The sequence below is a fragment of the Terrapene carolina genome, unplaced genomic scaffold, assembly GCF_002925995.2.
Source record: "Terrapene carolina triunguis isolate 2854851 unplaced genomic scaffold, T_m_triunguis-2.0 Scaffold84, whole genome shotgun sequence".
Lineage (NCBI taxonomy): Eukaryota > Metazoa > Chordata > Testudines > Emydidae > Terrapene > Terrapene triunguis.
Window position 1 is genome coordinate 13,325,481 of NW_020664435.1, and position 14,056 is coordinate 13,339,536.

General features: G+C 38.4%; 1 protein-coding gene across 1 annotated transcript in view; it reads left to right on the forward strand.

Moving 5' to 3' along the window:
* The first annotated feature begins 377 nt into the window (after nucleotides 1-377).
* Nucleotides 378-14,056, forward strand: part of CPVL (carboxypeptidase vitellogenic like) — a 56,032-nt gene continuing 42,353 nt past the window's right edge. Inside the window, exons 1-5 of the mRNA XM_026649409.1 lie at nucleotides 378-455; nucleotides 1,079-1,155; nucleotides 3,491-3,557; nucleotides 12,606-12,728; nucleotides 13,030-13,161. Coding sequence (XP_026505194.1) covers nucleotides 378-455; nucleotides 1,079-1,155; nucleotides 3,491-3,557; nucleotides 12,606-12,728; nucleotides 13,030-13,161 — 477 coding nt within the window. The remainder of the gene's footprint in view (nucleotides 456-1,078; nucleotides 1,156-3,490; nucleotides 3,558-12,605; nucleotides 12,729-13,029; nucleotides 13,162-14,056) is intronic.

Consider the following 14,056-nt stretch of genomic DNA (forward strand, 5'->3'; position numbering starts at 1 on the left):
TGTCATCAGCCCCAGGCAAACACAGGGCATGAAAATTTCAGCCAGAATGGTTCTTCTGGCAAAGTTATAAGCAACTGAAAACATGGACTTATAATGGGGAAGTGTCAGGCAACCTTAATAATAGGTGGTGCTACCAGCCCCATCTATAATATAGAATATACTGGCAAAATACAGTAGCTTGTTTAGTTTTTTCACAGACATATTAATATCCAGTATTATGGCTGTTTCCAACCTGTGCCATTGAAATGAGTTATAGGAACATCTTTATCTTTATCTGGGATGGAGATGAATGGTGAGAACTTTGTATTGCTATTTACTAGTCCTTTTCATAGCATAACTCCTTGATTATATAACTTACGTTTTTATGACTGACAGCAATGCCTTTTCTATTAATAGTGTATAAACGGAAGTTTCCTTGGACATCTAAATTTTCCATGCTTTACATTGACAATCCAGTAAGTACAAAATATGAAAGTGTGTGTGGTAGGTATATTGTCTATTTTATATTGTAAAGTTAACTATGTATACAGTATTTCTAAAATGTTGCCTTGATAATTCTGCTTTCAAGGTCCATTTTTAAACCTTTTTTGTGGTAATCAATTCTTTAGACATGTAGAAGAAGAAAGACAGAACTACATGTGACAAATGCTAGTCGCATCACTTTGTGTGCTACTGGAAGACTCTCTTCATTCTACAGTGTGATGGGGTGTAGTATAGACTGTGATTTACAAATTACTAACAATGTGTACTTAAAAGCAATTTTGTTTTTTATAAAAGTATCAAGGATATATTCCACTCTTCTCTTACTTGCCAAGATGAAAGTTTGGTTTTATTTTTCACCCTTTGGTGAGATCACCACCTCAGAAAACAGAGCAGAGAATGTAGTCTATCTTGAGTGCAAAAATAAAGTTTCTTACCTTTTAAATGCCCTAATAAGTTTTAACCTAATTTACAGTTTTTTAATTGAGAGAAACCATATGCTTGACAGAATCTTATTTTGCCACATGGCAAAAAAAAGTGTTAAGGAGCTAGAAGCAATTTTGTTCTCAAATCCCATGATTTTTCATTTCATTATCAGGTTGGGACTGGCTTTAGTTTTACTGATGATACTGGATATGCAGTAAACCAAGATGATGTAGGAAGAGATTTATACAGGTAAATTGTGCCACCTTACTCCATTTCTTTCTTTGTGTTCATTTCTGTTCATCTTTATTTCCCCAAAGCTAGCACTGCTGACATCTTCTGGCCAGCTTCTAAACCCATTTTGATTAGCATTTACAGAAAAGAATTGTTTTCTTCCTTTTTATTTCAAGGAATTTTTGCATGACATTAGGCTCATATGTAGTGGATACACTTACAGTTCATTCTAGTTCTAGAGAGATTCCCAATTTGAGCGCACACTGGGAATATTGCTGCATTCAGTAACCTCTCTAGGGCAGGAATGAACTTTAAGTGCACGCATTTATTTGTTTCAGTAACCAGTATGTTTAACAAAATAAAATAAAAAAACAAGCACTTAAGGAGAAATTAGCAGAGGGGGCGGGATGGGGACTCAAAAAGAAGAGGAAAAATTGCCAGCCTGAGTATGCTTCTGTATCTTGTCCTGATCCTTGTAATGCCTGGATGCAGGAAATAGGGGCCATAACAGAGTTTCTTGAGCTTTATTTGTTCTTCATGTCTTGCTCCATTCCTTTGCTCCCTATACTTTCTATAGCCACTTTTGGTTAAATGTTTCCTTGATTTCTATTCACGCTCTTTAAAGTGGCCTCCCTTCAAATTGCTGGTTTCCAAATGTCAGTGCTGGAACAGGGCTTGACAATCTTAATAATTTATTCAAAATGGGTGGCCTGTCCCTGTTGAGAAGGACCTATTGCTGAGAAGTTTTTGTTTGGTTTTTATAGACTAAAAATTTAATGCTCCTCTTCCACTGGTCCTTTTGCAAAACAGAATCTTTAGAAGGGCAGAAGGCTACACTGAATACCTTGTATTAGGAATATTTGCTTTACCACAGAATCTGTTGGGGGATGCATGTCTGTCTGTATTCCAAAGCATTAGAATGTGATCCTATTGGGTGCTAAGCACTTAAGCACACGCTTTGCTGTTCCAGGCTGAAGTGCTCTGCTGAGTTGGGCCAGAGTGCTTAGCACCTGGCATGATGGAGCCTTAGCTCTTTTCCTCTGAAGCAATAAATGTTCAAACTGACTTACCTTTTAGTTTGTGTTACTCCCATAGTAAATATTTTACTTGTTTAACTGGCAGGCATCTTGGCTTTAATATGGAATTCAAAAAGTAATTTCATAAGTTTTGGAACTGCTTTTTGTTGTTAGCTTTTTCTCTAGGACTTTGTTACAAATTCCAGCTGACCTTCTATGTGGCTATTTACTGCAGGCTTGAGACCCATCTCCTTTTGCATGACATGTATAAAGAGAAGCTAATTCAAAGCGTCCATTGTTTATAGCTGTTTTTTAGTTCTTTTAGCTTCAGGCTTTCCAAGCTGAAGAACAGCTAATCAAAGGGTAGTGCAGAAAACTGATTTCAGCTGTCCTTTTATAGGTTTCACATTTTTCATGCATCCCACCCCCTTTCCTGCAATTCAGAGGCGAGGGAAAGGAAGGAAAGTCTAAAATCTTCATCAGAAATTTGGGTCTAGTTACAGGAAATTGAGCAGTAGTGGTCAATTTTTTAGCGGCCTGTGAAACCTCAACCCTCTCTTTTTATTTTTTTTTTTTGGTTTTGTTGTTGTTTGCTGGTGGTTGCCTACTGTGTTAGCAACTTGACTCACTCTTATAATCTTAGTAATGGACCCTTGTACCTTCAAAGTGTTGGGTAGCCAGTTATGATCACAGTGGTGTCTGTAGGTTATTCTGTGGCACCGCTTCAGAGAGAAGCAGCACCCTTCTTAGCTTGGTCATAAGTCAAAGGCAGTTGCAGTTTCCTCTTTCTGCCTTCTTTGAAAGGACAGCTTTGTTTCCTTCGACAGTCTACTGGTGAAGCTATAAACCATAAACTGTCAAAATGCAGTTCCACTGAGATTGAAGTAAGAAAACAAAAGTTAGTTAAATTTTAATGCGTGGGTGGACATTATGCAAACTTCTCTCAAGTGATTCAGGAATTTCTAAATATCATGGTGTTTCAAAAACTTTTATTCTCTAAGGGTCAATTTAAAAATGCTATGACCTGTGATCTCTAAATCTGCTGCATTTTCCAGAAAATCTGTGTACACTGGGGCAGAAGATTACTCAGTCCAGAACTATATATTTGACATGCTCATTAAAGGAAGAGTAGGTTTCAAAACAAAACAAAAAAACTATAGACCCCAGTGATACGAGTTTTCTAATGGAGAGAGTATTAATCCTAACAGACATGTCCTATAAAACTCCATATGGGATTCTGCTGTGTATTTGGAGTAAATTTACTTTAAAATATGTTGCTAATTGGGGTGAGATTAATTTCCATGTAATCCTGATTTATACTTATATTTATATTTCAGTGCACTCATCCAGTTTTTCCAGCTATTTCCAGACTATCAGAAAAATGACTTCTATGTTACAGGAGAAGTGAGTTCAGATAACTTTTATTTTATTTTCAAGAAAACTGTCTTATTTTATAATAAATTGTGAGCATGAAGAATAAATCTTCATTGCCCTTACTCTGACAGCAGAGTACTTAGAAGCCAGTGAGCAGAATGATGCAGGGGGGGGAAAAAACGAAAACATTGACTGTTCTCAGTAGAGGAGTGAAGTGAAGCAATCACTCTTTCTCATGTAAAGCTTGTAGTCTTTCTTAGCAGACTATAAGCTATTTGAAATATACTGTAATTCTTTAGGTATACCAATATCTGTTTCTTACTGGCATATTTCACTCTTAAATGTACACTCTTCACTTTCTGTCCTTACTGCTTCAGGATGATCAACTAGTAACTTTAAAAAGATGTATATCTCTCCTTTATGTATATCCAGGGAACAGTAGTCACGTATATCCTTTTCTTAATTTTATATATCCCTTTCCAGACACTGTTCTGAAAAGCATTCTGTTAATGTGATCTTTTTCTTGGAAGTATATGGAAACAGGTCATCAGCCAATTTCCCAAAACATACTGTATATAACATTTGGATGGAAAAGCTTTGGTTTATTGTTTCCATACACACTGGATTTATATTAGTAAGATTAGGGTCCTGCAAGGATCTGATCTTTCTGACTGCAGCGCTTTCCTAGGACATATTTTTGCGTTAACTCCGTGAAAAATTAATGGCAAACTTTTGCAACACCTTCAGTTTCGTAACAGTAGTTTCCCATTTTTGCAGCAGGAATTTTTAATTGCTCCATTGAGACAGGTTTCAGTCTTGAATGGAAGCATCTAGTGAACTTTATTTTCAGATGATGCTTTTTGACAATCTAATGTACAATTTTAAAATGCAGAAAAAACAACGTTGAAAATGAACATGGGAGGAGTCCATGTTTAATTTCCCTAAAGGACTTCATAATAGACTTACTCCGTCCACAAATAAAAATATGGCTTCCATAACTTTCAGCCCTGCATACTCAGGGAGCTAAAAGCCCTGCTTGCTTTCTTTGGTTTGTGCATAACCAACAGAAACAGTAATTGGTATGTAGCTAACAATTCAGATGCATTAGCCAGAAAGCTTGAGCATGAGCTCACTCTCCCCTCGATGTCTGGGCTCTGCAGTGCCCAGTAGAAGTAAATAGTAAAAACTTACTTCATCAGAGAGGTGTGTAGAATGAAGTCCTATCCTGTGTCCCTATGCACTTCAATCTGGCACCATGATGTGCCAGCTGAGTTGTTCAAAGTGCAGTCAGAGGACCAAATATGGCCTCTGGCTTTCTTTGTCCTGTAACTTCAAAATCAGGCAAAAACTGATCAACTGCAGGTTTTATTGCTGTGGAACTCAAACAGGCATTTCTGTCAGTCTGTTAACAAAGATGCAAGTACAAACCAATATTGTGTGTTTATTTGATGGCATGAACTCTACAGATCAGGCATGAAACCTGATGAGTTGCCAGTGCAGCACTCGCTGTGTCGAAGTTTATTTGCCCTTGAGCTATGTTAAACAAACCTTATTTATTATTAACAATTTTTATAACAGCCTAAAACTTAAGAAATAGGTAAAGAAAATAAAATATGTCTATGGCTAGTTCAACTTCTAAGAAAGAGTGTGTGTGTAGAAATTTTTTTTTTCTTTGGGGTTAACTATTTTTATCCATTAAACTAAAAAGTTTGTAGGCTTTTTTTTTTTCAAAAACCTTTGTTCATTTGATATATGAACCATGAAGATACATGTACCAGAACTTTAATTAGTGCATGCCTCTAAGTTGTATGACTAGGAATGAATAAATGTGTCTGTCGTCCTAGTCTTTTCCTCCACAACGACTTTTCAAGAGCATCAGCTGGCTTTCATGTCACTAAAGAGAGAAGTGTCTGATAACACAGGGCTCAAAAACAAAACCTACTTAAAAAGAGTTCAATCTGCATTTAATTAATCTGCAGGAATCATTATTTTTAAATGTGCTTGTGAATCACTTCCTCTCCATGGCGAAGATTCTCAGAAGCACTGTACAGAGTAGTTGAAAATGTGAAATACATGCTGCATATCAAAAAATCACCTGCATACAATTCAAAATGACTGAAATTGTTGGAGGGGAGTGGTTTGCTCTAAGAAAAAGGGTAGGAGTGCTTGGGGCTGCGACATGCAGCTGGAAAGGGTCTAAACTCTTTATATATTTTTACTTATAAAAACGAAAAGATGTGTATGTCCTGCCTCAAGGCTCAAACACAAATAAAGCAGGAGTCTCTTAGCCAAAATGGAGACAAAAGTATAAGAAAGGCAGAAGCCTAGCTCATCTTATCCTGGTTGCAGAATGGAAGAGAACCAACTCTATCACCCTTTCCTCCTTATTTTAGTGAGTTTAGCTCCAGCTGTTTCCCAACAGAGCCTTCCCAATTTTTGCTGCCAGAATCCAGGCCCAACTCTTTTGCACGTCTTTGTGTGGTATGTTGATAGGAACACAAACTGGCTTAGCCTCTTTACTCTGCAAATCCCTACGCTCATAGCAAGCACCTGGTCTTTTCTCTGGATGGGAGTTAGACACCCCCATCATGGGCCATGTGAGGTCAAATTAATAAATACCTTAGGAAACATTGAGTTGTCACTTAAAAGTAGGAAGAGAATAGACTACTAGTAATGTGGGACTCTCCCAGGCTGAAATTCCTATACCCTCCACTATTAGGTTGGCTGGCAGAGAGATCTGATGTGACAGAAGGATGGTATGTGAGTGTAGATACTAATCAGAATGAGGAGCAAAGAGGTAGTCTTGAATGTCTGATATCCTAAAGAATTCATGTGCATGGTTCTTCATAATGTCTGTTGCTGAAGGCAGGTAAAATCTCTTGGCTTGGCTGTAGATATTTTGTGCAAGGACCGTATGTAGTCTTAGAGACAATTGAGATTCCAAGTGCAGCCTCATCATCTTCTGTCCAAGCTGCTTGTTCTTCTGGAGATCACAATTAAACCTCAGAGGCCTATTGGCACAAGACATTTCCAGAATACAGAAAGAAGTGGAGCGTAGATCCCCCTCTTGCAGGTAACCATCCATGAACCAACTGGCACTCTGGCTGGGAAGGGAGATCAGATATGCCTCTGTATCTGGTGACCTTTTCTGAGCTCGTAACTCCTATTATTTTTCTATTGCTCTTTTTTCTGGTACAGACACTGTTGGGCATTGCAGATGTCATATTTAAATAAAATCACTATTACTAATGATGATGTACAAAGATAGTGTTGTGGTGTCATGGTTTGTGATCATCTGCTCGGTATCATCTGCTCGGTATTTGCATTTTCTTTGCTTGGACAGAACCAACACCCCATGCCATTTCAGCACCTCCCTGGTAAATTAGGTCTGCATGGGGAAATTCTGTAGGCTGAGTCTTCTGCTCTTCTCCCTTCCCTGACTAAGGAGGCTCTGTGTGGGCTATATTTGATTGTAGTTTTCGATTGTGTTCAAATATGGCTCTAGGTATCTGAACTTGGGTGGCTAAAGATAAAGTTTTGACCCTGGTCCCTAACGGTGGTTATTTCCTTCAGCAAGAAATCTGGTTACACACTTAATGGCTCTTGACTGGCTTTTGTGAAATGAGTAAGTGGCTGAAGTCCAGTTCCTATTAGTCTGACATTGCAAAATGAACCACTTTATTTTGCATTTCTGTTGACCACCTGGATCCATATTCCAAAAGCTGAGTATACATCTAATGCAAGCAATCATCTATTACCTTTGAGGTTCCTAGGTGAGGAATGAGAGATTCAGTACCACCGCTGCCTGTATTTTATATGTGGACTGTCTTCAATGCTGTTACTCTGGCACCTTTATCAACAAGCACTCAGTGAACTTTAATATTGTACTGTTCCTCTGTCCCTTCTGATTGGCCTTGGCCTTGATTCTCTTTAATCATAAAGCTTGAGGCATCATGTAAGGAGAATAGTGTTTCTACTACTTACAGACTCTGAATTATTTCTGAAAGCTGTTAAAGTCTTTATTCAGCCACTTAAGGACTTGACTTTTAAATTAAATAGAATCAGAAAGCTGTCTCTACACTTGAGCCTATGACAGATTGCTGTGTTGTATTAAATGTGGTTGTGCTTGCCAAGTTTTGTTAACTATTGCTAGGATCTGATTTTAAAATTCTGTACCAAAGTCCACTTTAAATTCAAAAGGACAAAATTCTGTTTTTCTTGTGGATTATTGTCTCTGTGTATTAGATATGAAATAGGTAAAACAAAGTGTGTGGTGGGACATAAAAAGGAGTGTCATCTCTGGGTCAGATTTTCAAAACGAGACAGTCTGAGCTATCAAATTCTTGTATGAGCAGTTTTTCATGCTTACATTTTTGCACATGCAAATTGAATATCTGGATGCCTAAAACTTCACGGAAGTGCAACTTACATGAATACTTCAGTTTTTGCTCATATAATTTTGAAGTTATAGCCCTTTTGAAAATGGTACTAAATGAATGGTGGAGTGTACCTACAGTATGAGTTACTGGACTACTTTATAGTCATTGGCATTATAGAAAAAAGCTAAGTGCTGACACCAATTTTGCTTGGAACAGTCATGCTTTAGGATAAGTTAGTTGCTGGTTGCTGTAATATTTTTTGGCATTTAAGGGAAACTTGCAATTTTATTTTTAAAATATAATACTTCAATCTACTTCTAAAAAAATTGCCAATAACTTCTAAAATTCGCATATTCTCATAGACTCATAGATGTTAAGGTCAGAAGGGACCATCGTGATCATCTAGTTTGACCTCCTGTGCATTGCAGGCTGCAGAACCGTTACAGTTTATTTTCACTAAAAGTGCTGGCGTTGCCCTTTTTACAGTAACTTCATAAGAGAAAATAAACATATCACGCTTCAATTAGTCTTGCTTAAAAAAAAAAGTAAAAGAAAGGCATGGGCTTAAGAGGTATAGGAATAATGGGATAAAAGTTAAAAAGGGTCATGGAAAGCTATTTTCATTGGCGGGGGGGACGACGAAAGGAATACAGAAAACCAAACTTAGTCTTGTGCTATAACAAATCAACCTTCAAATGAACCACAGTCAGATGGGTGAGGAGCTCTCTGCTTGTTCCTTCTCTTGTCTGTTTAGGCATGCACAGAGCAGAGAGTGCTTTTAGGGTTTTTGCAACCCATGTGCTTGTGAACATGCTGTCATTCACACACGAGCTACATTGAAAAGGGGATATTTCAAACAAATCTGTTGGCAACATAAGTTTAGAGAGATTCTCTATGGGGAAAACACTTAAACAATATTTTTTTGTTTGTTTAGATTGCATGCTCTTCAGGGGAGGTACTGTATGTAAATGGGGTAGTGGTCTTGATCTCAGTTGGGCCCTGTAAATGCTGCTGTAATACAGTAGTAAATAATATGTGGGGGCCTAAACCAGACAGTACATTGGCTTGTTTGTTTTTTACTCTTCTCTGAACTGTATTTTTTCCCCAAGGTTCTTTTTGGGGGCACAAATCTGTTTGCACATACAAGTGTGTTGGCAGGCTATATGGTCTATAGCAGTGGTTATCAACCAGGGGTCCGGGGCCCCCTGGGGAGCCATGAGCAGGTTTCGGGGGGGGCCCCAAGCAGGGCCAGCGTTAGACTCGCTGGGGCCCAGGGCAGAAAGCCAAAGCCCCAACGCGTGGGGCTGAAACCCCCGGAGCTGCAGCCGAAGCCTGAGCAATTGGGCCCCAGGCAATTGCCCAGCTTGCTACCCTCTAAAACCAGCCCTGGGTTTTATATACAGAAAAACAGTTGTTGTAGCATGTTGGGGGGGGGGGGGGGGTCTCAGAAAGAAAAAAGTTGAGAACCCCTGGTATATAGATTATAGCTCTGGGAACCATTCACTATTCAGCCAGCAGGAGGAGCACAGTCCATCTGGCTTTTCAGTAAACAAGCACAATGTATTTTAATGGTCCTTCTAGAAGAAGCAATATGGTAGCTATTATGGCTGCTTCATTTAACATTTAATTGAAAAATTTGAGTGACATTTCATGCCAAATAGTCTGGACCCAAACTTTGTTGACAATGTGGCTTTTCAGATTATAAAGCTGTAAAGTTATAAATTTCTCTGTCTAAAGTTTCTCTATTTTTAATTACATCTCTCTCCCTGCTCCCCCCACCCATTTTCCTCACTGTCTGTCTGGTCTTAAAGGTCTGAGGTGAAATCCTGGCTTGTCTGAAGTCAATGGCAAAACTCCCATTTAGTTGAATAGAGCCAAGATTGCACCCTTGGCCTACACATAAAGTTGAACCTCTTTGACTACAAGTATTATATTTAAGCCAATTTAGTTAAGCTTGCCCTTGTTACGGGGGCAAGCTAAAGTGATATAACCAGATTTAAGCAGATTTGTGTCCATGCAAGGATTTGCATTGGTGTAATTCAAGTTATGGCCCGCGGGCTGTCCATTATGTAGGTAGGTAATATTTAGAGAGAGCTCTTTTGTCTAGTAAAATATAAATAGACAGCATGGTAACTAACTATATCTAAGAACTGTGGCAGAGTAAATCTTCTAGCAATAGTAACTGCTAATTCGTGTGTAATTCTGCTCAAAGGACATAGTTTTCATGATAGTTTTGTTATCTGCAACTACTTTGTCTCTGAAGAGGCAGATTCCAGCTTGACTTCTTAGCTGGGAAAGCCATTTCTTTGCTAATAACAATTGGCAGGGGCATAATAAATCTGCAGAAGTTTATGTTAAAAAAAATTACAGGATAGTGTGGATGAGACCGTGCCTGACACTATCCTCAGGAAGGCTAGTTTTATTATTCTTTGCACTTCAGGATGGTTTGTTTTCCAGTTTTCATAGGAATAGGTGAATAAATACAGCCTAAGACACCGAGGACACTTAAACAAGTGTTTTTCATAAAGTAAAAGGTGCAGTCTGCTCTCTGTGGAAAAACGAAGATACTCTGTCAGTCCACTTGCCTACCCCATTACGCACCATGTGCTGTCAGTTTCATTGGGTTAGCATAAATTAGATTTCAGTCTTGCTGGATCAGAGACCTTGTCTCATTTGCCTGCAGAGCATTGTACACCCTTCTGGCACTATACAAATATGTTACCACTGTAACTTACAGTGGTACGAAATAGTCCATATTTTTATAATCTACCTGAAACTGTGCTATAGGAACTTGCAGTGTTAGGTTTATATGAATAAGTAAACTTCCGACTAATACAATCCTAGATTTGAGAGACATTCTGTCTCTTCCTTCCTCTGAAGGTAGGATGGAATTTAAATTTTTGCTTGTACTTCATGGGCTCCTCTGTTCTTCCCCTTCACTAGCATTATGGCATTAAATGTACCCATACAATCTTGCTATAGTTTAAAAGCTTCTTCCAAAAGAAGGCCATAAAGCATGCCTTAACGGTGGCCAGATTCCAGTTTAGCCTTGCCTCTAAATGCTTGTTCCACAACCAAACTCCTTCAACAGAGAAAATACCTTCTTTGGACCTTGCATACTTAGTCCATTGCTTTGTCAGTTGTGTTGTCACGGAGGAGCCTTGCCAGGTCATGGATGAAGATAGAATAGCTGATATACCATAGTTGGTGATGGGCTTTGGAGATCAGGCTTTGAGAGACAGAATAGATTGAAGCCAATGGGTGATATGTTTGCCTGAAGGTGAAGGCTACTGCTTTTGCATTGCTTCCAGTGTCAGCCTCAATTTGTGATCAGATTCTTATCTGAGAGGAAGGGATGAGGTCTTAGCAAGCTGAAGGCAAAAGGCTATTTTTTTTTTTTTTTTGCAGCCAATGATGCTAATTATTATTTAAACCTAGAGATGAGTCTAACATGATTTAGAGTCCTCACACTATTCTGAACATCTAGATGCTTTTGATGGAAGGTCTGGGAGAGGGCAGGGGAAAGAGTGGTTAGAGTACCAGGAATTATTATTAAACATATATACTAAAGGTATTGTCACTGAGTCCCTACTTGGAATCAAAGTTTATGATAGAGACAGATTTCACAGTTGCTCTATGATTGGTGTCTATTTTAATCTAATTATGATTGAGCCTATTGGCAATGCTTCCCTGTCAGATGAATCCAGGGGTCAAATTGGGAGGAAAAGAATTGTGGCATTCTTCCAAGCTCCACCTACAAGATAAGCCATTTGTGACTCTCTAAAATGAGATGCCCCTCACAGTAGATTGTGCAGAGTTTCACAGTATGATTGTGCATGCTATGAACTCTACTGGGCTAGCAGCTCGGCTCTCCCTTGATGGGGCTTGAGTATGACCAATGGTTCTGCTGGAATCCTTGTCCTTGGTTTCTTCTTGAAAGAGAAAGTAGGTCTCCCAGACACCGCCTGCTTGTGGCACCAAGTGAGATGTTACTCTCAGTAAATAGTGCAAATCTGTGACCTTGTCTACACTACGCTGGTAAAGTTATACCAGGAAAATCCTGTGGTGTGGTTGTAATTATATTGATATGAAAATGCTTACACCAGTATAGCTTATGCCATTTCATTGAACTGGCATATGTACTGTGATACACTAGTGTAACTACCTCTACCCTAAAGCTTTTACTGGCAGAGCTATATTGGTTTTAAAAAAAAATCACACCCCTGATTGATATAGCTGTGCCTATAAAATTTAAGTGTATATCAGGCCTTAAAACTTTAAACATCAGTATTAACAATCTTAAATGGCCCTCTGAGTTACCAGCCCAGTCCAACCCAAGGATAAACTTGACCAGCGGCAGGCAAACTACTTTAGGGTGGGATTTCTATGGGATTTGGATGTGCATTTTCCATTATAAATAATGGGAACGGGTGATTCCAACCCCTTAGGTGTCTGACTATTTCAACCTTAATGTCTTAAATCACTTTTGATAATGAATTTATTTAAACTGTGTGTTCATCAGGAATAAATTAGCAGCATATCAGTGAGGGGTAGAAAATAAAAAATGGAAACCTGCAGTAACTCTATGAAAGCGAAATAAAATATTGTTAGTCTGTCTAATGTAGAAATACTCAAGTTGCAATACACAATAAAGCATTATTATTTCAAAGTGAATCACCTACCATTCCATTCTCTCCAGTCTTATGCAGGGAAGTATGTGCCTGCTATTGGCTACTACATCCATACCCATAGTTCCAAAGCCAAAGTTAAGATCAACTTCAAAGGAGTTGCTATTGGTGATGGTTTCTGTGACCCTGAAATGGTAAACTTTACATATTTTTTCTATTCTTTTTGTACTTAATTAAATGGAGTACTTTTCTCATATTACAGTCCTATCTAGATAAAAGGTAGTTGTTTCCCAAGTGGCTTCCTAATGGCTTTAAACCTTTAATATTTGCCAAATGTTTCCAAACATCAAGTTACTAGATCACTTTATTTTTTTAATTAAAATTTGACTCAGTTGAATTCAGTGACTGATTTAGAATTTTAAAAAGGTGATCTTGGAAAAGTAAAACATGCTTTCCTAACCTATCAACTTCCTTTCTTGTGTGCCTGTCTGGTAGATGCTGGGTGGCTATGCACAATTCCTGTACCAAATTGGCTTGGTGGATGAGAAGCAGAGGGAGTATGTCCAGCAGCAGACTGACCTGGTAGTAATTTATATCCAGCAGAAGAAGTGGATGAAAGCCTTTGAAGTACGTATCAGAGGCCCCCACGTTGGCCTTTAGCAATTAAAACCATCTGAACTGAGTAAGAGGTCAGAAAGAAGCATAATGAAGATCAGAAGTTTGATGCTGGAGAAGGTGCCCGTTATAACATGGCAGAGTGGGGGAGAGGGAGGAGGGAATGAAAAGAAAGAAAAGGGCTGTCCATAGAATTTGTTTTGGCCTCATTTAAAACAGAGGGGCTTTAGAATATGTTTATACAGTCCTGTCTTTCATTAACTGTTTTTGTTTCTTTAACTAAATGCGTGTATGCCCTGAAGGTTTAATTTACCCATGGAGCTTAGAAGAAATGCTGTCTAGAGAGCTGCTGCATATATTTGAACATGCTGTTAAACCTTTTATATTCAAAAATAGTGGCTGCATTTCATAGATGCAGTTAATTGGTGTCTGCAAGGAATATTGCTTAGTAGCTCGTGGATTCCCATGTTGAAAGATGTGGTGGTATCCCAAGATTACAGCACAAAGACATTTTCTCTACACGAAGTAACTCATTGGAAGTGCATTATAGAAACTCTTCTGAGTTTATAATCTCTGTTGTGTTTTTTAAATAGGTAACTTTTCTTTTTTATAATTTAAGCATTATAATGGGAGAATGTGCATCATATTTATGATGTAGATATTTTCTGGTTAGACACTTTTACTATACAGATAACACTTCTCACAATGTTTGCAAAATAGGATTAAAATAAGAAAATTGTTACATTTTTAGGGAAAAGAACTCCCCAGAGGTTGGGTAAGTAGGTTGGCAGTGGATTACTCCTGGGATACTCAGACGCTACAATACCGAGGGCCATATAAGTACCTAAGATTGATAGTTAAGCACTATAATCAATATTTAGGCATGTAAATAGAAGTGGCCTGACAC